At 39.4% G+C, this 22174-nt stretch overlaps 1 protein-coding gene across 1 annotated transcript; it reads right to left on the bottom strand.

Moving 5' to 3' along the window:
• Nucleotides 1-9155: 9155 nt before the first annotated feature.
• On the bottom strand, nt 9156-18630 carry LOC116504128 (2'-5'-oligoadenylate synthase 1-like). The gene is made up of 6 exons (XM_032210974.1): nt 17981-18630; nt 15745-16024; nt 14624-14808; nt 13524-13750; nt 12790-12940; nt 9156-10904 (listed from the first exon to the last, which is right to left on the bottom strand). Exons 1-6 carry the CDS (start codon nt 18170-18172, stop codon nt 10413-10415), a joined length of 1527 nt encoding a protein of 508 aa, XP_032066865.1. The 5' UTR covers nt 18173-18630; the 3' UTR covers nt 9156-10412.
• Between the last annotated feature and the right edge of the window lie 3544 nt (nt 18631-22174).

Raw genomic sequence — 22174 nt, 5'->3', positions numbered from 1 at the left:
CAGTTGCATCTGGCAATCTCTAGTCAATGAAAATAAATTGATTGTTGCTTTTTTTTTTTACTGGGATCAGAGCAAAAGGAGACAGGCAGTTTTATCCTTCCCCCATAGTTGCAATGGGGGCACAGATCTGCCTCATGCAGTTACGACACTTAAAAGAAACTAATGCAAATGGCATCTAATTTCAGTTTGCACAAAACTGGTATTTGGTACCACTTGATTTGCTTCCAAGCAGATATAGATAGATGGATAGATGGACAGATGGATAGGAGATAGATAGATAGATAGATGATAGATAGATAGATAGATAGATAGATAGATAGATAGATAGATAGATAGATAGATAGATAGATGGATGGATGGATGGATGGATGGATGGATGGATGGATGGATAGAGGATGGATGGATGGATAGATAGATAGATAGATAGATAGATGGATGGATGGATAGAGGATGGATGGATGGATGGATAGGTAGGTAGGTAGGTAGGTAGGTAGATGCAGTAGCAAGATGGGAGGGGACAGGCCTGGCTTGGCTCTGGATTAAAATACCTGTATTGGATCAGGAGAAATCCATCCCAAGAAGTTCAGCCATGAAAGAATTAAAGGAAAACTTGATATCTCAGTCAAGTCTAAAGTCAAGATCATAAGAAGTTAGGACAATCAACTCTGAAGAATCCATCAGGAGGATAACAATTCTCTTCTCACTGTATGGTCAACAGTGGCCATCGGGAAGCTGCTTGTCCTGGGATTTAGAGACAAGAGAATCACACACCAGGGACCATCTTCTCCTGGGACCACCTTCTCTCAAAAAGCATCTGTCTGTCATACCCACTCCTGTAGTGAGAGCATGCTCCATGTTCCTTCTTTTAAATCTTGTCATCTTTTGGGACCTGTGAAGGAAGACTTTTCTGTGATTGCCCTGTTCATTGAAAGAAATCTCCACCCTCAATATAAAACAGGCCCCAACTCTGCTCATCTTTAGAAAAACTATTAAGACCTGATCTTTCCATAAGAGTTTTGATCCAGTTGAGTGGAACTCCTTTTGCTTGTGTGTGTGTGTGCACACATGCGCATTTGTATGTGTGTTTTAATAGCACTTAGTCACAATTTTATGTTTTTGTATCTTTTGTGTTGCAAATGTTTTAAAGTTTAAAGTTATGTGTGCATTTTATGGTTGTTTTTATTGTACATAGCAAACAAAACTTGCATTGTTTAAGTTGGATATACAAATGTGATAAATAAATGAACACCAAAGAGACTTTTGTTGCATATAATTTAAAAGAGTTGTAGAGGAAAAAGAAAATATGCCAGACCTATTGCCTTCAGCTTGCCAGGACCCCAGAAATGACAGAAGACAGATTCCTAGAGCCAGATGGTTGCTGCATAACATGCCTAATTCCTGTGTCTTCAGCTCTATGCTGACATTCAAAATTTGGAGGGGGGATGTCTTGTTATCTTTTTATACTTTTTCAAATATAATGGCAGTGGTGTAAACAGTGTAATATCTGAAAATGGCCTTGTGGTACATCTTCTGTGGTCTGTTCTATCACCAGACTCATAACTCCGTGTAACCAAAACTTTGTTTTTAATGTGCCAGTGCTAATCTTCCCTTATAGTTCAGATACAGAACTAGAGAATGGCTGTAGTACTCTTTATTTTAACTGTACACATTGTAATTATACAGAAAAGCTCAAAGGCTAATGCGACTACTTATTAGAAATAAGCCATTTGTATAATTTGTTAAAGAACCCTTTCTAAACATGGTACATGGGAAAATTGATCTTACTTGGAAAGAGAAAAACAGCAGATTTGACACATAGATTTTAATATACAGTTGCTTAATTTGAAAAGAAAAGATACAACCTCAAAGGGGTCTATGACAATTCGCCACAGCCAACTTGCTCTGACCAACTTGCCATGGCCAACTCACCACAAGTAACTTGCCACGGCCAACTTGCCATGGCCAACTTGCTGCAGGACAATTCGCTGTGGGACAAGAGTTACACTAACATAAAAGAAATGGTAGAATAGAATTGCTAAAGGATGCAAAAGGAGAGAAAGCATAAAACGTGAATGGCAAAAATTAAGATATTTTTATTTATTTTAAATAATTAAATAGAATTGTTACATTGTTCCACAGCGAGCTGTCCTGTGGAGAGTTGTCCCACAGCGAGTTGGCCACAATGAGTTGGCTATGATGAGTTGGCCAAGGCAAGTTGACTGTGGCAGGTTGTCCCATTCCCACCTCAAAGAGTTAAAAGTGCAACTATTCATAGTAGAAAACGATTACTTCATGTATTGCTAAATTCAACACATTTTCCACAATTGGACTCCAGCTTGAAAAGGTAATCCCACCAATGATGAGCAGTAAATCTTCTTTGTTCTGTATCATTCTGACTGGATATTATCGGAAATGGAAGGCATAGGCAGACAATTTGTTCTCTCTCTTTAATAACTGCTGTCAGAAATTGCATGATTAAGGGATGGTTGGCTGATTTCACCTTTCTGCCATACTATTTTGATGAAACACCCATGCTCTATTATGGTACACTGGGTCATAATAATTACATTGCTTAAAGCTTGCTGGAAAATGTAGCTAAATATATAGTCAGATTAAAATATTCCACTGCAACATGCACACTTTGATGAAGAATTTGTTTTTTTTCTAATGCTAAGCATGATTCCCACACAATATCCATGAATATAATGTTACTATCTAAAACATCTACGTCTTTGGCATTTAATGCTCCAGTCTCTATTTCTACACATTCCAAAATGCTTTTTTGTAAGCTTTTTAAATACCTTTTGTGAATGTTTTACACTTTTTCCCATTATATATATGTATGTTTTGTCCACTGTGAGGTCAAGTCACATTATATTAAATTATATTAAATTATAGGAGCATGATAAATGTATAGTTGTAAGGCTACTATAACTTGGTAAAGTTTATGTCTTAATAAGATAATAGGATATATATATCCTCCCATATTTGGTCATACCAGGGGTTGTGACACAATACATACCTATTTCCCTGGCCTAGCTGATAAAGGAAGAGAGCCTGTGGCTTAGTGGCTAATATAACTGCCTGAAATGTAATATAGCCCAGGTTCGATTCCCAGTAAGGGTATGGCTAGCTGATGAGAGCTAAATAGCTTGAAATAGATCTATACTAGTCTCCCTTTATTTATTTATCAGCACAAATGCAACACAGACACAGACACAGACACACACACACACACACACACACCTATTATACTGTACATTCTTCTTCCACTCATCCCATTGGAACTACTTGATATGTCCGTGGCACGACAAAACCGTGCTGTCAAAATCGCGGCGATAAAATCACGGCGCTAAAGCCGCAACGTCATCACCGCGCGTCATCACCACTGCGACAACAGCACGGCTTTAAAACGGCGCCACGGCAGAAAGCCGACTTCATTTAAGGTAAGCGATAGGATTAGGTTTAGGGGTTTGTTTTAGGGTTAGGTTTAGGGTTAGGTTTAGGGTTAGGTTTAGGGTTAGGTTTAGGGTTAGGTTTAGGGTTAGGTTTAGGGTTAGGGTTAGGTTTAGCGTTAGGTTTAGTGTTAGGTTTAGCGTTAGGGTTAGGTTTAGGGTTAGGTTTAGGGTTAGGTTTAGGGTTAGGTTTAGGGTAGTGAGTGCTTGGGAATGCGCTATTTTGCCCTCCGCGATTATGTCATTGCGGTAGGGTCGCGTTTTTCCCTAGCGCTTAGAACGGCACGATTTAGTCTTCGCGCTTATGTCTCCGCACAGAAGGGCTTCGCGGATTTGTGGTGGAACCGATATGTCTTTGCAGTTAGTACCCAAGTTATCACTCTAATGATTCATTAATCCTCTCTTGAAATCATGGGTGCAGTCCCAATTTAATGATCATTTGGAGTTATGACGATCTTGGAAAGGATGCTTTATGGCCCATAAAGTACTTCCGACAGTCGTAAAGAAAAAGAGCTCCAAGAAAAAGAGCCAATGATATAGAATGGCTTAAAAAAGGAAGTGTCATCAGTTAAAGAAGTCACTGTCAAGGTCTGGAAAAACAGAATCCTTCTCCCAAACATTAACTGGATTTAGCCCCTAAGCTACACATAACTAATGGTTGCCTGGCTATTGGGAAAAGGTGTACCAAAGCAATCAAATTTTGCTAATTCTCTTTTTGCGTAAGAGCTTCTAAGCTACTGGCAACTCTTTGTACTTCTTGAATTAGTCATTTTTAACCTAGATTGGGAGAGTGGGTGCTGCCTGGATAGCCAGGAGGGAGACTTAACTGAGTTAGTAGCTAAGTTAAGTGTGTTGTGCAGAGAAGGCCGACGTTTGTGTGCATTCCTTTGAACTTAAAAGAGATCTATGAGATGAGACATATGAGATCTATTTGGCCCTCTTTTTTCATTCCCATAGTAGGCTTTGAAAATGCACATACTTAATTGCTTGCAATAATTATTTTAGATGATGTTTTATTGCTGCTATTTTAATTCATTTTGCATTTACATTTTAATTGAATTGCCATTGAATTAATTTCTACATGGTTCTAGGCAGGAAAGCTCCCGTGTTTGAGTAAGGAATTATAATTTAAAAATCGCCTTATCTTTATGATGGCCCATCGGTTTCATCCCTAAATATAGAGATATATAGGCCTGAGTTCAATTTCATCCGTTCAAGAAAACCTCAGACATAATCCCCAGAAAACTTTCATGTCACTTTTCTCACTGGATTTTATTTTCAGTATCAGGACCTACCTTGAGAAACATATATCATTGCTTTTGTCACTTCTTTAGAGTTGATCAACATTGGGGTTATCAGATTTGAGCTGCAAAACCCTAGGCTACCATTAGCAAGTTCTCCAGACCTGCAACCATCTGGGGTTGTCTGCGATTTTTAGCCCAGATGTAATACTGATGAAGGAGAATACATTAGGTCAGCATTGAAACAAGAGTTCCTTGGTACTCTCTGAGCTTAATTGTTTTCTTGCAGACATTTCATTACCCAAACTAGATAACAACATCAGTGCAAGTAAGGAGTGGGGTTTGCTCTCAGTTTATATTCTAGTGGCTTACCCAGTCAGTGTTAGTGGGAGTAGTCTTGGTGGTGCTTTGGTTGGTCTGGTAGCTTGTTTGACAATTCCTTGATTGGAGTATTGTTTATTTCTTGATTGTTGGTCTGATGTAAATCTTGGAGTTAATCTGTGCCTACCTGGGTATTGATTGCTAGTGGAGAGGTGTTTTGATCTTTTTGTTCCCTTTTTGGTTTGATTGCCTCTTTTGAATAGTATATAGTCATGGTTTATGTCTATGTGTCTTATGATGGCTAATTTGTAAGAATGCTGGGTTTCCAGAAATTCTCTAGTATTTTTGAACTTGGCTTGGTCTAGGATGGTCATGGTTTCCCCAGTTGAAATTGTGGAGAAGTCTATCCACATATTGTTAAATTAAAGAGTTTTCACCATGCCTTCTGACTGCCAGTTGATTAGTAGAACACATCCACAAACACCAACCAACAACCAAGTTCATAGAGCACCAAGGACATCCCCAATCTAATAACTGATCAGCAATAAGAAGGAAACACAAAGGGCAACCAGCAAAGATTGATCTTTTCTAGAGAGTTCGTCAAAGTTCAAATGAAACAATTCTAAGCAATATTCATTTCTTTGCTTTCACAATTTACTCATCTATGGACATCTTGCCCGGAGTTATGCAGTAAATTTTGTTCTTATGCAGTATCTTCAGAATGGCCTTCGCTGCCGATGTAAGTAAATGGACAAGTCCGTAGCAGGAGAAACAGTTCTTTAGATCATCACACCCTAAGCCATTTCAGACTTTGGAGATCAACACCAGCTTCTTTTGACAGCCAGTTTCAATACGGTTATTCTTGTCATGAGTGAGCTGGTCTGCAGGGCTCTCCTCAGATGAGGAAAAGCATCCTGGACTAAATATTACCAGAAGCAGACCTGATACTTCCAGGAGTCAGCATTTAGACAGCAGCTGATTCCACCATACTAGCCCAGGATCTGGCAGTCTCTGATTTAGAACAGAAATGTCCTCCATCTGGCCCTCAAGCACACTGCTGTATGAAGAAGAAGCAGCAGAAAGGCATGAAAATGTTCAGTTATACCGAGAGCTAGTTGGTCAGTGGAGAGCTGAATTGTTAGATGATCTTTGCCAAGGCATCACCCAATCTCCAGGCTGGGAAGAGAACTGGCAAGTTTTCATTGACTTGGAGCAAAAATAGATATAAACATGGAAGGTCTACTTTCTGTGTTTTTCAACAGCATTTCCATTTTGCCTGCAGGACAGCAATCTATCTAGTCATGTTATGTTTACTAGTTTCTGTTGCAAACAAGTTCCCAAATCATGGAGAGTAATTGTAAAGTTGAGATTTATTGCAGCCCCTGAGTATAAAGTTTGAGATTATTCTATAATTAGAAAGATGCTGTGGGTTGAAGGAGGGCTTTAGTAAATACATAGCTTCCTTCTACTATATAAGCAGGTGGGAACACATCTCACACTCAAGGAGTCATCAATCCTCTCCTGAAATCATGGGTGCAGTCCCAATGATTAATCATCTAGGAAGGTCTAGGACAACTTAGCGCAGCCAAATCATCACAGCCAACTTGCTGTGGCCAACTCGCTGCAGGACAACTAATATTGAAGAAATGGTGGAATAACATCATTAAAGGAAGAATGCACAAGGAGGGACAAAATGAAATGTGACTGACAAAAATGTAAATATTTTTAAAATTATTTTAAATACTTAAATTGAATTGTTGAATTGTCCTGCAGTGAATTGTCCCGCCATATGTTGGCCATGTCAAGTTGGCCATGGCGAGTTGGCTGTGGTGAATTGACTGCAACAAGTTGTGCCACTCCGCATCTCGGAAGGGAAAAGGGCAAAGACTGAGCAAGCAAGTGGAGGCCCTTATTTCTCTAGATGTAGCTTTTTCTTGATGACGGTCATTGGGACCAGAATTTTCAGCACTAAGTGATGGGGCCATAAAGCACAACACCACTTGACTGTGCTGTTTAGTGATGTCAGTTCTGTTAGTCCCCATTTGCAAGGAAAAGGAGCCCTTTTAGCTGTATCCTATGCTTTGGAGTAGCATTTAACCAAGGGCCATTCCAACTCATTCCAAGAGTTTCATTCCTAACATACCCAAGCCCTCTACCCATTAATTACTTTGTTTCTCTCATTTTTCTGGTAAACCAAGGCGACACATTTTCTTAGAGAAGGTAGAGGATTCTTAAGAGGACCTAGACCACTTTCATTCCACAGCTCTTACATGGCCCTACCAAAATGTATTCCTTCAAAGGTAGGTATCAGCAGGCTTGAAGGATCCCACAAATTGCAGGATGAGAGCCGAGGTGGCACAGTGGTTAGAATGCAGTACTGCAGGCCACTTCTACTGACTGCCAGCTGCCACAGTTTGGCAGTTCAAGTCCCTCCAGCTCAAGGTTGACTCAGCCTTCCATCCTTCCGCAGTCAGTAAAATGAGAACTCAGATTGTTGGGGGGGACAATATGTTGATACTGTAAACTGCTTAGAAAGGGCTGTAAAACACTAGGAAATGGTATATAAGTTTAAGTGCTATTGCTATCAAGTGTAATTGGGATAGATAGAAGCTCCCCAGAAAACAAAGCAAAGACAGGGCATGCTAATTTGCTGCTGAATGACAGTTTATGTTTGCCTGCAGGGGTAAGGATTTCCCAAATGGCTTGAATTCTGAATAGGCCACTATTTATGCTGCAGCCCTTTATGAAGTAATAAATAAATAATCCTTGTTTCATATGAAAATCAATATTTTTTCAGTCATAAGCACAGCATCCCTAACGTAAGCGTTGTAATGATTCAATTTCCTGAGAAAAATACTATTTGAAGACTTTAAAAAAATCCCTGCCTTTTGTCTTTTTTTAATAAAGTGGATGTAGAGTTATTTGAGGGAAATGAATGGTAATTTTAACTTGGCTAAACAACATTATGATTGACCATGTAGATTGAATTAAAAAAAACTCCAAATATACTACTATACTATACTATACTATACTACACTACACTATACTATACTATCATTTTTTTTTAGTCTTCAAGTGATTTATTGTGTATCAGTTATTTATTATGAAACTAAAATTGCTTCATAATAAAATCAAAATTTAAATATGGCCACTACACTCTTTAGTCATTTAAACTATTTTAGTGATGTTCTTACACCACCTTGTGGCTACTTGCAGTGATTTCATTGTATAAAATAAAATGATCTATATTTTCATGAGAGAATTGCACAACTACAATATCATTATGATAGGTAACTCGACACTTTAAAACTTAACAAATTTCTTTGTATTTCATAGTAGGTCAATTGCAATTATTAGCTAAATTTCTTTTCCAGATTCACAGCGGAATTGAAATGGACAAGATCAAATGTTCTTTATTTTACATGTTGCTCAAATCACTAATACTAGTATTTTCCTAAGCATTAAAAACTATATATAATTACAGCAAACATTTATGACAGACATTAGTAAATCTTAAAGTTGGGAAAGTATAATGATGTTTTATAAGAAGAAACCAAGATTAGCTTCTCATTTGTAATAAGTACATCTGAAATCTGGTTTGGGATATATCGGTGTAGCTTAGCATAGAATTGCTTAAATTATAAATCTAAATATTTATTTTATTTATTTATTTATTATCAAAATTTATATGCCACCCAATCCCGAAGGACTCCGGGCGGCTTACAAAAAAAAGAAAGAAAAAAGAGGGAAAAAAAGAGAGTTTAAAATCACAACACCACATACATTCATTCTAATCAACAATGAGGTCAACAGCCCCATGCCTGCCGGAACATTAGTTCCAAAATGCACTGAATTATTTTACATGAAACATGCTTTTAATCTTTAAACTTAACACCAAATCTCCACTGAATTACTCAAGTTATCTGTGAATATAAAGAGAAAAGAAGAGAAAGGACCTGCTTGAAAAAAGTACATAGATATTTGATTTTCCGACTTATATGCAAACATTTTCCTGTTTTATTTGCATATTCAATTTAACTACATTCTTCTAATTAACACTTATTCCATTTCTAATTCCAGCGCCATTTTTCCATATTCTTCCATTTCTAAAAAACATAGGTGCTATTTTTTTTGCAGTTGTTTGATCCATTCTTTCTTGTTAATTCTAAGTTACTTTTATCCTTTTGTCCCAATTCTCTTATTTTAACATCTAATTGTTCTTTCTTTGTTGTATTTTAGTTTTTTGACGTATTCAGTTTATATACTTTATTTGTTTCCCCAATGGTAGAATGAGAGGTTTCTGGCATCCTATGCATTTTCAACAAGTTTGATTCCTCTTTTTGTAGGTTAGCATCATTCATCTTCTATCTGAAAAGTATTTTTCTTCAGCATTCCATGTTATTAAAACTTGATTATGATCTGTATAAGTCATTGAAATAATATGTACTTCTTTAATGCATGGTATTAAGGTCTTAGAAACCAAATACCGGTTGGGCAGTTACTTTAACTCTGTGTGCAGTTCTAGATGTATGTAGTGATATAGATAGTCCTTGTTTAAGAGCCTTCTCATACAGTGACCAGTTAGAATAGTGATGAAAAAGTAACTTTGCAACCAATCCTCAGATTTTAGAACCTTTACATGCTGGAAAGGAATGGAAAGCTAAAGTAAGATCATAAGCACCCTCATAGTCACTTAGTGACCCCTTCACTTAACAACCAAATTGCTGGTCTCAACTTTGGTCATTAAACAAGGATTACCTGTAATTTTAATTTCCTGTGAATTAGCTGGCTGCCTCAATTAACCCTTTTTCTTAAGAGTTCTTGTGATGCACTTAATCCAGTGTCAAACTCGCAACATCACTTTGTCGTCACGTGACATAGCGTGACTTTTCCCCCCTTCGCTAAATTGGGGATGGATGTGGCCAGTGTGTGACCCATCTGGCCTATAGGCCTCAAGTTTGATAACCCTGCCCTAATTGATCTGGTTAATCTTGTCATGGATACAATGCCAAGATCTTAAAACAGCTTTCTAGAATCTGGTGCCTTCTAAGGTATTGGGTCTTCTGTATCTAAAAAATTCTGGCCACACTGGGAAATCACATGACTTAAAATATGAAAAATAACATGATAATTTCATTGCAGGTTAAGGAGGAGAAACACCAACACTCGGTATGTAGGAATAGCTCATAAGTATGTGCCCGGAGCTTTAGGCATTCTTCCTGTTCTTAAAATGCAAAGCCCATTTTGAACAGGATGGAATTTTTAGATCAGATTGGGGTTAACTCTAGGGGTGACAATTTACATTGTATCTACTTGTGTATTTGTATTGGTTTTATATTTTTACTCTGATGAAGTGACTAAATTAATGAATAATTCTATTCTATTCTATTCTATTCTATTCCATTCCATTCCAATGTCCACCTCTAAGCCTCAAAAGCAGGTTGACAGTGTCATTGCTTCTAATTTTGTAGTAGGCAAGTGTCTTTACATCTTCCAACTCTTTATCCTGGTAGGTCAGGCGTTGATCATTTACTGGTATACGTTTGTCGGCTTCAATCATCCTTTTCAGGCCCAGGACAGTTTCACTGGAGCTCACCGTGTAACGTTTGGTATTGGTATTGTAGTCTTTCACAAAAATGTGCATCGTTTGAGATATACTATCAAGTAGCTGGAAAGTAGTATTAAAGAATATCCCATAATCTGCCAATCTTTTATCATTCTGCAAGGCTGTACTTCCTTGCAGAGTTTCCCCCCAATATAGCTCACAGATATGCCCTTTTTCCCCAAACTGCTCCTTGATCCTCTTGATAGGTACAAAAGGGTTGCATGATATATAGGTAGGTGGTCCTGTATGTTGTATCACTGTCACCTCAATGTTTCGGGTTGGCTAAAAGAAAAAGGTGAAACAATTGACCAAAAGATTAAACATCATTTATGAACGTAACTGTTCTACCAGTAACATATAATAAATCAATAATGTATAATGCCTATATATTATTTATAGATAAAACTCTTGGGGGTTTTTTTTGTTGGTAACTTTCAATTAACAATCATAGCATAATGATTTTTCAATCACAGTACCTAAAATCCACAGAATGTGTATGAAATCTAGGACCATTACTCCCATGGCATTGAAAGTTCCCAGATCTTCTGATCAGTTGTATTGGCAAAGTTGTATTGTGTTGTATTGAGCCAAGGTGGCGCAGTGGTTAAATGCAGCACTGCAGGCTACTGCTAGATCAGCAGGTCAGTGGTTCAAATCTCACCGGCTCAGGGTTGACTCAGCCTTCCATCCTTCCGAGGTGGGTAAAATGAGGACCCAGATTGTTGGGGGAAATATGCTGACTCTCTGTAAACCGCTTAGAGAGGCCTGAAAGGCCTATGAAGCGGTATATAAGTCTACTGCTATATTGCTATATTGTATTTGGTTTATTTGTATGCCGCCCTTCTCCAGGAGGGACTCAGGGCGGCGAACAACTCAGGGGGGAAAGGGAACATAAACAACAATACACATAATTAAAATACACGAAAATCACACAGCCATACCAGTCGAGAGGGGAGGGGAAACTCATCAAAGTTCTGGGTGCTGTAGCTCCACCGCAGTCAGCCATGGTCACACACTCATGATTTCCAACACTCCTTCCAGTTTCCCAATGGGGAATCTGGCAGGAGGTTGGGAATTGCTCCCACTGCCGCTGCTCCTTTGGCTACTTGTGGTCATTCTGTTTATCTCTCCTGGTAGGTAAATTTTGATTTACTATTATTATTCTTACATCACACCGCATTACCTTCCTAGCAAAGGATGGCCCAAGAGGTCATAGGTTGTCTAGCATTAGGTACAACCATCAATTCTGAGCTTCCCTTAGGCATGAAAGCTGGCTGAGGACTTTGGGCCAGTCACTTTCTCAGCACAACCCACTTAGCAGGATGGCAGGAGTATTAGGTATGCTTGCCTCCTTCCTTGAGTTACATATTATTAAAGAGGTGGGATAAAATAATAATCATATATTATTATATAAAATAATAATAATTCCTGCATGCGAGCAGGAACTGATGGGATCATAAAATAGGTAAAATAGTAGAAAATAAAAAAGTTAAAATACTGTGGGACTTTAGAATCCAAACAGACAGGCATCTGCCACATAAGAACCCAGACTAAACTATTGTTGGTAAGACAAAAAAGTCTGGATACTGTACATTGCAGTAAGAAGAGCAGCAGAACCACCCTCCAGACCTTCCGCACAGCCCTCAAGACCTGGCTATCCCGTCAGGCCTGGGGTTAAAGATTATAATCCATCCCTGCCCGAATGATGAATGTTGCTCTATTCTTTTAATTATGTATTGTCCTATATGACATTGTATGTTTCCCCTTCCTATATAAGTTGTAAGCCGCCCTGAGTCCCCTCAGGGAAAAGGGCGGCCTATAAATAAACTTCAAACAAACAAACAAACAAACAAACAAACAGAAGAGATAAGAAAGAACTGGAAAAAAATCACACAAAAAAGACCTGCAAATAAAACAACTGTGGCAAAAGAAATCTAAAATAGTACCAATAGTAGGTGCAACCCCAAAACATATGGGGCATCACTTAAACTCCATTGGCATTGACAAAAATCACCATCAGTCAATTGCAAAAGGCAGCTTAATTTGGAACAGCTTACATCCTGAGATGATAACCTTATCAAACAACATCATCTGCTGATGCCGGGTCCCTGCGAAGGACTCAACAGGTGGATTTAAGTGCCACATTCAGTCGACAAATTCACACTACCTGCACATTCCAGGGTTTGATAGGTTGCTCATCCTTCATGCAACAAGGCTGTTTCAGGCAATCAGAAGCTTTCTGGGCCAATAGATCCCAGGCTTCCAGGCTGGCTTTGGCAACATTTGCTGTTGGATCTGCTGGATCGATAATCACAGGACTGCAAAACAAACGCATACTTTTTTAAAAAAAAGATTACAAAGTGTAACATACACTCACAGGAGAAATGCACAACCAATTATTACAAGAACTTAAAAAACATGTTACTCCAGTGCGGTGTGTGCCAAGCAGATTCCACTTTTCAATATGTTGTTTTAATATGTTTTCCTTCCCTAACTTATACCAATCAAATACCTGTACTGTACATAGTAACTACAGGGCAACCTAAATGTGACAATGACAATATGAGTGATGTTTATGTTTGCCTTTTGTTTACTGAAACAAAAGCTATAGAGTCCTAAGTCAGTAGGAAGAAGAGAAATTTTACTCTTCTGCCTCTTTCATTCACTCCTACTTTGAGTTAGTGGGAAAGCAGTTCTCTCTAAGTGGCAAAGAGTAATAAGTATATTTTTCTTGCCCCAAAATATTCAAGCAAAATAGAAGATTGCCACAACATGTAGGCTACATTTGTGCAATTAAGATTTAACAGGTAATGCAAGAGAAATACAGTCTGCTTATCACTGTACCCAACTGAATGAAAGGTTATGTAAGAAAAGACAAGAAGAAAGAAGTATTATCCTTACCGTGACTCCCTCAATTTTCCTTTCACATGGAGCCCCACTTTGGAATCATCAAGAGTGTAGTATTTAGTCCAAAAGAGGCAGAGATCCTTGTACTGAGTGATCAGTTTCATTACTGTGCAAAGTCCTTCTGCTGTGTCAAATTTCTCTTCTCCTTTATGCTCTTCTTCCCAAGCATAAATGGTAAGCAATTCCAGGACATATTTTGGGGGCAATTTGAAGCTGGATTGCTAGAAAAAAAAATACGATCATGAGGCCATTTTCTTTCTGAAATGGTAGGTTTAAAAAAATAATAATAAGCACCACTGCATTAAGCCCATTGGAAACTTTACTACATTCAGTTAACTTGTCCTGAGCTTTGGCATAAAACAGCATTGCTGCTGATTGTTTGACGCTAAGTTTCAATAAACTTGGGAGAACTCAGCCAATTTCAGTAGATGCATTATTTCCTCTGCATCAGCTCCCCCCCCCCCCCCGGATGCTTTTCAAGGTTTCTTCCTAAAAAAAGAATTGAATCCGAATCTAACTGGTCCTATCTGGTCCAATATTTTGAATACTACAGCAAGTTGGCCAATTCTGGCTCCAGCCAATAGAATCCAAAGTCAGATGTGTTGGCTTTATATCCATCTCTCTGAATATTTTCCCAGGACATCCAGACCCAAGGGAAAACTAGTATTGATATAGGGAATAGAGGAAATTAGTATTGATTCTTGACTGAGAAGACAAATGGAGGACCAAAATAACACCGGATCCTTACCATTATTGTGGGGTTAAGGCTTAACCCCTACAAAGTAACCCCTTACTTTGCCCAGAAAATTTGGGCAAAGGGATAGGATGTCAAATAAATGACTGGACAACTGAGCAGTTGTTTATGAAATATTTAACAAATCTATCAAATTTTATTTATCTATCAAATTTATATGGAGAGATCTACTTCACGCAAGGTGACTCTGGCAGATGAAAAATAAAACCTACTGTCAATGCATATTATTTTAAAAACCCACTTAAAACTATTAAGTAATTTAACATGCAAAAGAAGATTGATTGGTTGTTTCCTCCTGTTACTTTTCTAGCCTCCCCACCCCCACCCCATAACAGCTCACCTTCTTGATTTCTTTGTACCAGTGCTTGACTAGTCGTAGCAGTCCTTTCAGCTTTGCTGGACGATGTTTCACAAAATTCCTCTGAAGCTCTGTGAAGGAAGTATTGAACTCCCCTGGCTTTCCGTTGGCTTCAATTAGATCGATATAGACCTTCGTAGGTGGGATATATGTATCAGTTATCTGACCTAGGATGGGAGAGGAACAAACCATCACAAAATTTTTGTGTGATATCATGCTCTGTTATTCTATCATGAATTTATAAGGTCATCAACAACTGTCATGTCCATTCCCATTTCTTTACTCTGAATGACTTCGCCCTGAAGCACAATGAGATTTGCAAGACTGATGTCAACCTTTCAAGAATGGCCAGTTCACAAAACAGATTCCACATGGAAACCAACATTATATTAATTGACATAGGCTATCATAACAAAATCTTGCAAGCCCGAAGCTTCCCATGCCTCTCTCTCTTATACCCTAGGGATCCAGAGCTGCTTCTTAATATTGTCTCTCTTTCAAGAACTTAAGGAATACTTCTCTTAACTTTGTTTATATAATATTTTTCTGAATATTCAAGTTGGTCTCCCTTCTTTCTATGCTATTGGAATAAGATGTTCTATTAGAACTGTGGGGCTTCCTCTTTCTTGGAGGGGAGAGGTATTTCATAATGTGTGGACTTGCTACCAAGAAGGCATCAAGAAACAACCTATTTATTTCACATTGTTAGGGCAGATTGATTCTACAGATGATCCAGCAGGAACATAAGGGCTAAAACATGTACAGCTTTAAAAGCAGGATCTTGAATTAGGCTTGGAAGCATATTGGTCACCAAGGGAGACATCTCAGCATATCTCAAACACTGCAAAACCTATTTCCCATTATTAGTAATCAATTCTCTACATTTTGGATCAGTTAAAATTCTGAGTTTCCTAGGAAAGTCCCATGTAAACCTCATAGTTGTTGTCTGATGATGAGGTAATAAGCACAAATCTCCATTGGAAGGCCCTCCTGATGCATGTGGAATATAAGGATCCATGACTGGTTCTCTATAGTCATGGTGAAGGTTCCTATGCTTACCCTATATCAGAATTAATAAGAAAGCGTGTGACTAGATTCCTCACCTAAAACATCATATGCTGGGAGGATGTCCACTTCTACCGACTCTTTCTTCTTTTTTGCCTGGATGCAAAGTTGGAGTGAGCGTGTTCCCTTCCTCAGTGGGGAGATGTCAACTTTGTAAGCAAGTGTCTGGATAAACCTATTTAATTTCCTTTCAATGTCCTGGATCACATATTCACGCTTCTCTGCTTGATCCTGGAAGCTGGAGAAGGCGTTCAGGAAGATAACCAGATCAACATCGGAACTCTTATCCAAAGTTGTTCCTTTTCCTGTAGAGCCAGCCTATTTTAAAAAAAAAGGCAAATGTTCACTCTCTCATCATTTGGTCACTTGAAACAGCAAATATCTCACCAACTCTAAGACAAAGGAGAAACGCCTACTGTCAGGCCTGGAAGCCATCTTTTGCATTGGGCCTTCAGCAGTGGTGGGATTCAAATTTTTTTTTTTTTACTATTGGTTCTGTGGGCATAGCTTGGTGGGCGTGGCAGGGGAAGGATACTCTAAAATCTCCATCCCCACCCAATACCAGGGGAAGGTTACTGCAAAATCCCCATTTCCTCCCAATCAGCTGGGACTCAGGAGGAAGAGAATAGATGCGGGCGGGGCCAGTCAGAGGTAATATTTACCAGTTCTCTGAACTACTGAAAATTTCCACTACCAGTTCACCAGAACTGGTCAGAACCTGCTGAATACCGCCTCTGGCCTTCAGACCTGCCACATTCAATGCTGTGGGGGAAAGGGAGGGGGGGCTTATATGGAGTATGGGAGATATATAGTCATAAAACATTCCTTTTTCAGACAGCCAGGGACGTCTTGCCCTGCACCTGGAGAGGTATGACTGGGAGGCATCTCCAGTTGGGATGGTTCCTGATTGGGCCATGTGATGGACATGTGGGTGCTGGGCAGGGACTTGGACTTTCATTTGAGTGAGGACAACTCAGACCTTTCAAATTCGGGTTTTCTCAGATGTGCCAACATGACGTTTCTAATAAAATGGAACTTTGAGGAACTTCAAGCCTCGGAGTCTTCTTTTGTTGGGGGCGTTACTTGGAACCCTGACACCTGCACCCTGATTGTACAGAATAAACAGGTTTTGCAGTTTCCCTTCCTTGTGCAATAATTGGGTCCTTCACATCAGATAAAAGTTACCTAGGCATTTGACTGGATCAATCCATAGTTTGGCCAACATCTTTCATTAGAATATGATTAATGTTGAGTTAGATTAGAATATGGTTAATGTCAAGTTTCAGGGTCACTGCATATAATGTAACACCTCCAGGAGGCCTCTTTATAATCTTTACAGCAAGTAGTGTTCTTGTTCCCACCCATCTCTTCCTCTGAACCAGCATTCATGCCAATTCCTGAGGGTCTATCAAGGACATGACCACACTGGCACGAAGTGTAGCATTTATTTCCAACTTCAGCACCCACATCTATTAAGGCAGTCGTCACATATTTGAACTCACAGTCTTGAAGGAGACTAGACTGGAACTTGGTACCCTTAACGAAGTTGGCACAATGGCCTAAAAGAACCAGTGCCCCTCTATCTGAAACATTATCTTGAAATGAAATTACTAACACCAGTGTTTTTCAACCTTTTTTGTGCAAAGGCACACTTTTTTCATGAAAAAAATCACGAGGCACACCACCATTAGAAAATGTTAAAAAAAATTAACTCTGTGCCTATATTGACTATATATAAAGTAATTTTCCCACGGCACACCTTACACTATGTCACGGCACACTAGTGTGCCGCGGCACAGTGGTTGAAAAACACTGACTAACACCATCAACATTAAATGGAGCCCGCTCAGATGGTGAAATACACCATGCAAATGAGATGAAGAGTGTGGAAGAGAGAAGAGAAACAAGAGGAAGAAGAGAGGGTTAGGAGAGAGGGTGGGGAGGGGGGAAGAGGAGGAGAGAAAGAAGGAGTGGAAAGAGGAGAGAGGAGAAGGAGAGAAGAAGGGGAAGTAGAGAAGAGAAAGATGACAGAGGAAAGAAAGGAGGTAGGGAGGAGGAGAGAGGGTGAAGAGGTAAGAAAGCGATGGATAGGGTATAAATATGGTGCATGGAGAGCAGAAGAGCCAATGATAGCTTTTGGGGGCTGACATAATATTGAATTGATATAATATTGAATAATACAAAATAGTGTTGGTTATGTAATGGTATAAAAAAAAACTTTAAAAAAACATCATCTTACTAAGAGTTGGGTTAGTTAGACCAAGCAAAGCTCACCTTTATTGTCTTGATCACACTGGCATCCTTGTCCAGTTCCCAGTTTTCTTTCAGGAAAGAACAGATTCTGTTGACAACATCACCGACATTCTTTTTAAACTCCTCGCTGGGAAGGAGGTTTGTACCAATATAGTCATCAAGCCTTTTAGAGGGGATGGAATACAGCTCCATTCTCTCTGTCTGATACTCCATTTGTGCTACAGGATGAGCGGCAGGACTCTATTTATCTTATTGCCTCTCTCTGATGTCACTACACAAGGTCTTAAGGTGGACTAGACTGTGCACAGTAGAGTCAGATTCCTCAGACGTGTACTTTCAAATAATGTATATAAAAGCTGGGCTTAAATAAAAACAATAATTTTGACATTGTGAAATTAATGAATGGGAAGCAGCAAGAGAGTATTTTGTATCTGAGTACAACAAAACAAATGCTTGTCTATGTTGGAAAAACTTCCACTCTTCATGGTAACCATTATAAAAAATACTGGAATGCTTTTAACAGAACACAATGTATAAAATAACTTTTTATTTATTGTTCTTGCTAATCGAGGTTCTCTAACTCTAAATATATATAAGTTTTCGGGGGTCCTTAAAGTACTTTCATAGACTACCTTAAAAGGCCGAGGTCGGAGTCAATATCAGGGCGTAGAGGTTTCATTTTTTCCTGCTCGAAACTAAAGTGCGAGAAACGAAAGTCAGGTTGAAAGGGGGTGAAAGGCCGGGAATCCTCCAAGCGAGGATAGGTGAGTCTTTGGAGACTCACCCTTTCCGCTTAGATCCCAGAATGTCTAGTTCGCAGAAAGTTCAAGCGACGCGAATGAAGAGCTTTCAGATTTCCCAAACGCATCTCGCATTCAGATGCTAGGACTACCGCTCCCATCGTCGTCGTCCCCAAGACAGAGAAAGAGCCAGTGGTCTCAAAAGAAAAATATATTGACAAGAAGTGCCAAACAAATTAGTTAATGTAGCTGGGATTCTCAGGAACCAACAATCCTATCGCGATTAGGGTCACCCCCTGTGCTTGAAACAGAAATTTAGAACGCCAAGTCCTAGCGCAGTGTTATGCATTCGCTGGCTGGGGAATTCTGGGAGTTGAAGTCCAGACATCTTCAAGTTGCCAAGGTTGAGAAACACTGTCCTAGCGGATTGCAGCGCCTCCCCCCCCTCTCCATCCCCACCCGCGACTCAAGGAAGAGAACCAGGTTGCTCAGCCGAACCTCTGCAGTTGGATCGTCGAACTTTGGCAGCTCGGAATCTACTGGATCCACTGGGTTCCCATTTGCAGCATGGTGTGCGACAAGAAGGACGGCAGCCGTGCGCCCTTCCCATCGCTGGGTGTGTCTTTAATTTGATAAATTAGAGGCCCCCGGCTGACTTTTAAATTAAATAAAATCCTGAGATCCGTTCCTAATGGAAATGTAGGAAACGAAAGGTCTCGAGTCTCACTAGAGGCTTGAATGAGGAAACCCGCGAAGCCAACGGGTTGGAGGCGATTTTCAGTGCCCTGGAAACGCTCCGCTCCTTAGCAAATACCTAAGAGAACAGCGAGCTGGGCCGGCGAAGCGCCTCACAGGATCTCTAGTTAGTAGCCCCCATACAAGGCACCAATTGGCCTGGTACGTGTAGACTATGTACAAAACACAAGAGGCTGATCCCAGACATGATACCCTGAGATATTAGATAAAATTTATCTCATCAGACTCAATATCTCATTTCAATTCCTAGTGGTAGGAGACAGAAGGAAATATATATGTAATGATTCTCATCAAAGTAATTAAATTGTGGAAAAGTCTCAATTCTGTATATCCAGCCATGCCTCTGCCTATTTTTGAGATGTCTCTTGGACAAAACCTATCATGCAATAAATGTGAGCCTGAACACTGTGGATATGGTTGCATTGTGGCTATACAGAAGAACTTAACATTCCAAAGCAACGTGTAGGTCAAGACAACTCTTCCTCCTAAGGTAATTTTCCGGGCAAAACTGGTGTCATTCTTCCTTCCATTTTATTTCTAAAAGTTGACCAGAGGAACTTCTCTACCTGGGACAGACTCTGTCGGTACTGGGAAGATCTTATCACATGATGCACCTCTGTCTTGGCTAGCACCTCCTTTCTCCTCCCTGGTCCAGTTTCCATTGCTTGGTGAAGCCACCAAGGATCTGACCTCAGTATTTAGAGTTGGGTCCAAAGGCATTTCAAAATCCCTCCAAAATTACAGTCCTGGGGAAGGAGAAATTTTCCCAATCATATCTCACAGACAGCAAGGGCAATGGCATTGCTATGCGCAAAGCCTTTTGGGGACATCTTTTCTTACAATTAAGTTGAAGTATAAGAAGCCATCGGAGTTGCAGAACCTTGAAGAGATTGTGGTATGTGTGTGTGTGTGTGTGGTGTGTGTGTACAGGACATTCAAGAACAAGTTTTGTACTCCCTTTAAAAAGATGAAATAACAACTAATTTTATAAAATTGAATGAGAACTGGTAGAAAAAAATCAGCACTCACACGGCATTATGAAATGGAGAGTGGTTAATCTTTTTTTCTGGAAAACTATTCCAGAAACTCGGTTTTTTCCTGTAAGGCTACAAGGACTGCAACAGTGTTGAAACAGGTTTATTTTTTCTTTTCTTCTGTCTCTTCATTCATTTTCACAACCACCTTAGTCACTAACTCTTCCAGGGTTAAAGTTCTTCCGAACCTGAGACTAGCATTTTTTTTAAAAAAGATGATCCAGGAGCTATGAGGATTAAGAGAGATATTTTCCCAAATCACTAAGAAAATTGTATTTCTGAATTGTGTTTGACATTAGCAGTAAAGAACTGCAGTTACATAGCATTATTATTTAACACGACTAATAATTCTTGGAATCATTTCTGTTTTCAAAATACATGTAAGTCCTATTTGCAGTTTGTGTCTCATCATTTAAAGCATTATTATAACACTTTACTTCATTGCAAAACAACTTCATTAAAAAGAAAAAAGAAACTGTACGAGAGAAAGAAAAACCCAAACTACAGCAATTTGTAGAATATCTGAGATTTGTGCCAACTTCCAAACATTTTATGTACAATATTTTTTCAGACTACATAGTTGAGTGGAAATGCTTTGAGACACAGCAGCAGAAGTCTCTGAAAAGGAATAAAAGGTGAAATAAATAATTATAAAAAAACCTTTCTACTGTCTCTGGACTCGTCAAAGCTTCAGATGGCCTGATCATCTCAAATTTTTCCCACTTATGGGACAATTTAGGGGCAGCTTAACCCAAGAATGTAAAGTTGAGAAACTGGATTTAGAAATTAGCATTGCATTGTTACACAAAATACAAGGGCGTTTTAATGCCTATAAACTGCCACCGAGGCAAGCATGATGTCACTGTCACTCACTCCCCACACCTTCCTTGGGATTGTTCATTCCAGTCTCATTTAGATTAGATAGGAATATTCACAACCTTTGACACTGCTTTGAAACTGCACACCAGAGAAACTGCTTATACCTCCCTCTCTTTTTCATTCTCCTTTCCTCCCTCCCCCACTTGCAAAATTTATTCTCTACCCAATTCCAATGCACTTGGAGTATTCCAGGCTTGTTCCTCAGATCTCAGCCCAATCCAGCTTGCTATTTCACATCAGTACCTGCACCTTAAAGTTTGCTTTTGTACAGAATAACAAACAAAAGAATGATCAGGGCTTTTTTTTTTTGAAAGGCCGATTATTCCATGTTTGCTGATAGTCTGAGAATGGTATGAACTTTCTGAGTGCCACACAAATTGCTCCAAAATAGGCTTGGAAATGATCCAAATGAGCTCTTGGTGGCATCAGACTCCCCCCCCTCCAGAATTACAGTTGAGCTTTGGTGGCTAGCAGCTCCCATCCCCAACTAGATTGACGCAAGAGTCAAATGTTGGTGGAAGATGTTCTGTCTAGCAGGAAAGAGTGGGAGACATACTATACAATTGAAAGCAGGGCAGCTGATTTTCTTCACAAACCAAAATGATCACAATCAATTGCTAATCAATGACCAATTCCTGCACCAGAGGTGTTATTCAGCAGGTTCTGACCAGTTCTGGAGAACCGGTAGCGGAAATTTTGAATAGTTCGGAGAACCAGTAAATACCACCTCTGACTGGCCCCGCCCCCATCTATTCTCTGCCTCCTGAGTCCCAGTTGATTGGGAGGAATTGGGGATTTTTCAGGAA

Source organism: Thamnophis elegans, chromosome 2 (assembly GCF_009769535.1).
Source record: "Thamnophis elegans isolate rThaEle1 chromosome 2, rThaEle1.pri, whole genome shotgun sequence".
NCBI lineage: Eukaryota > Metazoa > Chordata > Lepidosauria > Squamata > Colubridae > Thamnophis > Thamnophis elegans.
Note: the sequence above shows the minus strand (reverse complement) of the source record. Positions and strands in the feature narration are given on the sequence as shown.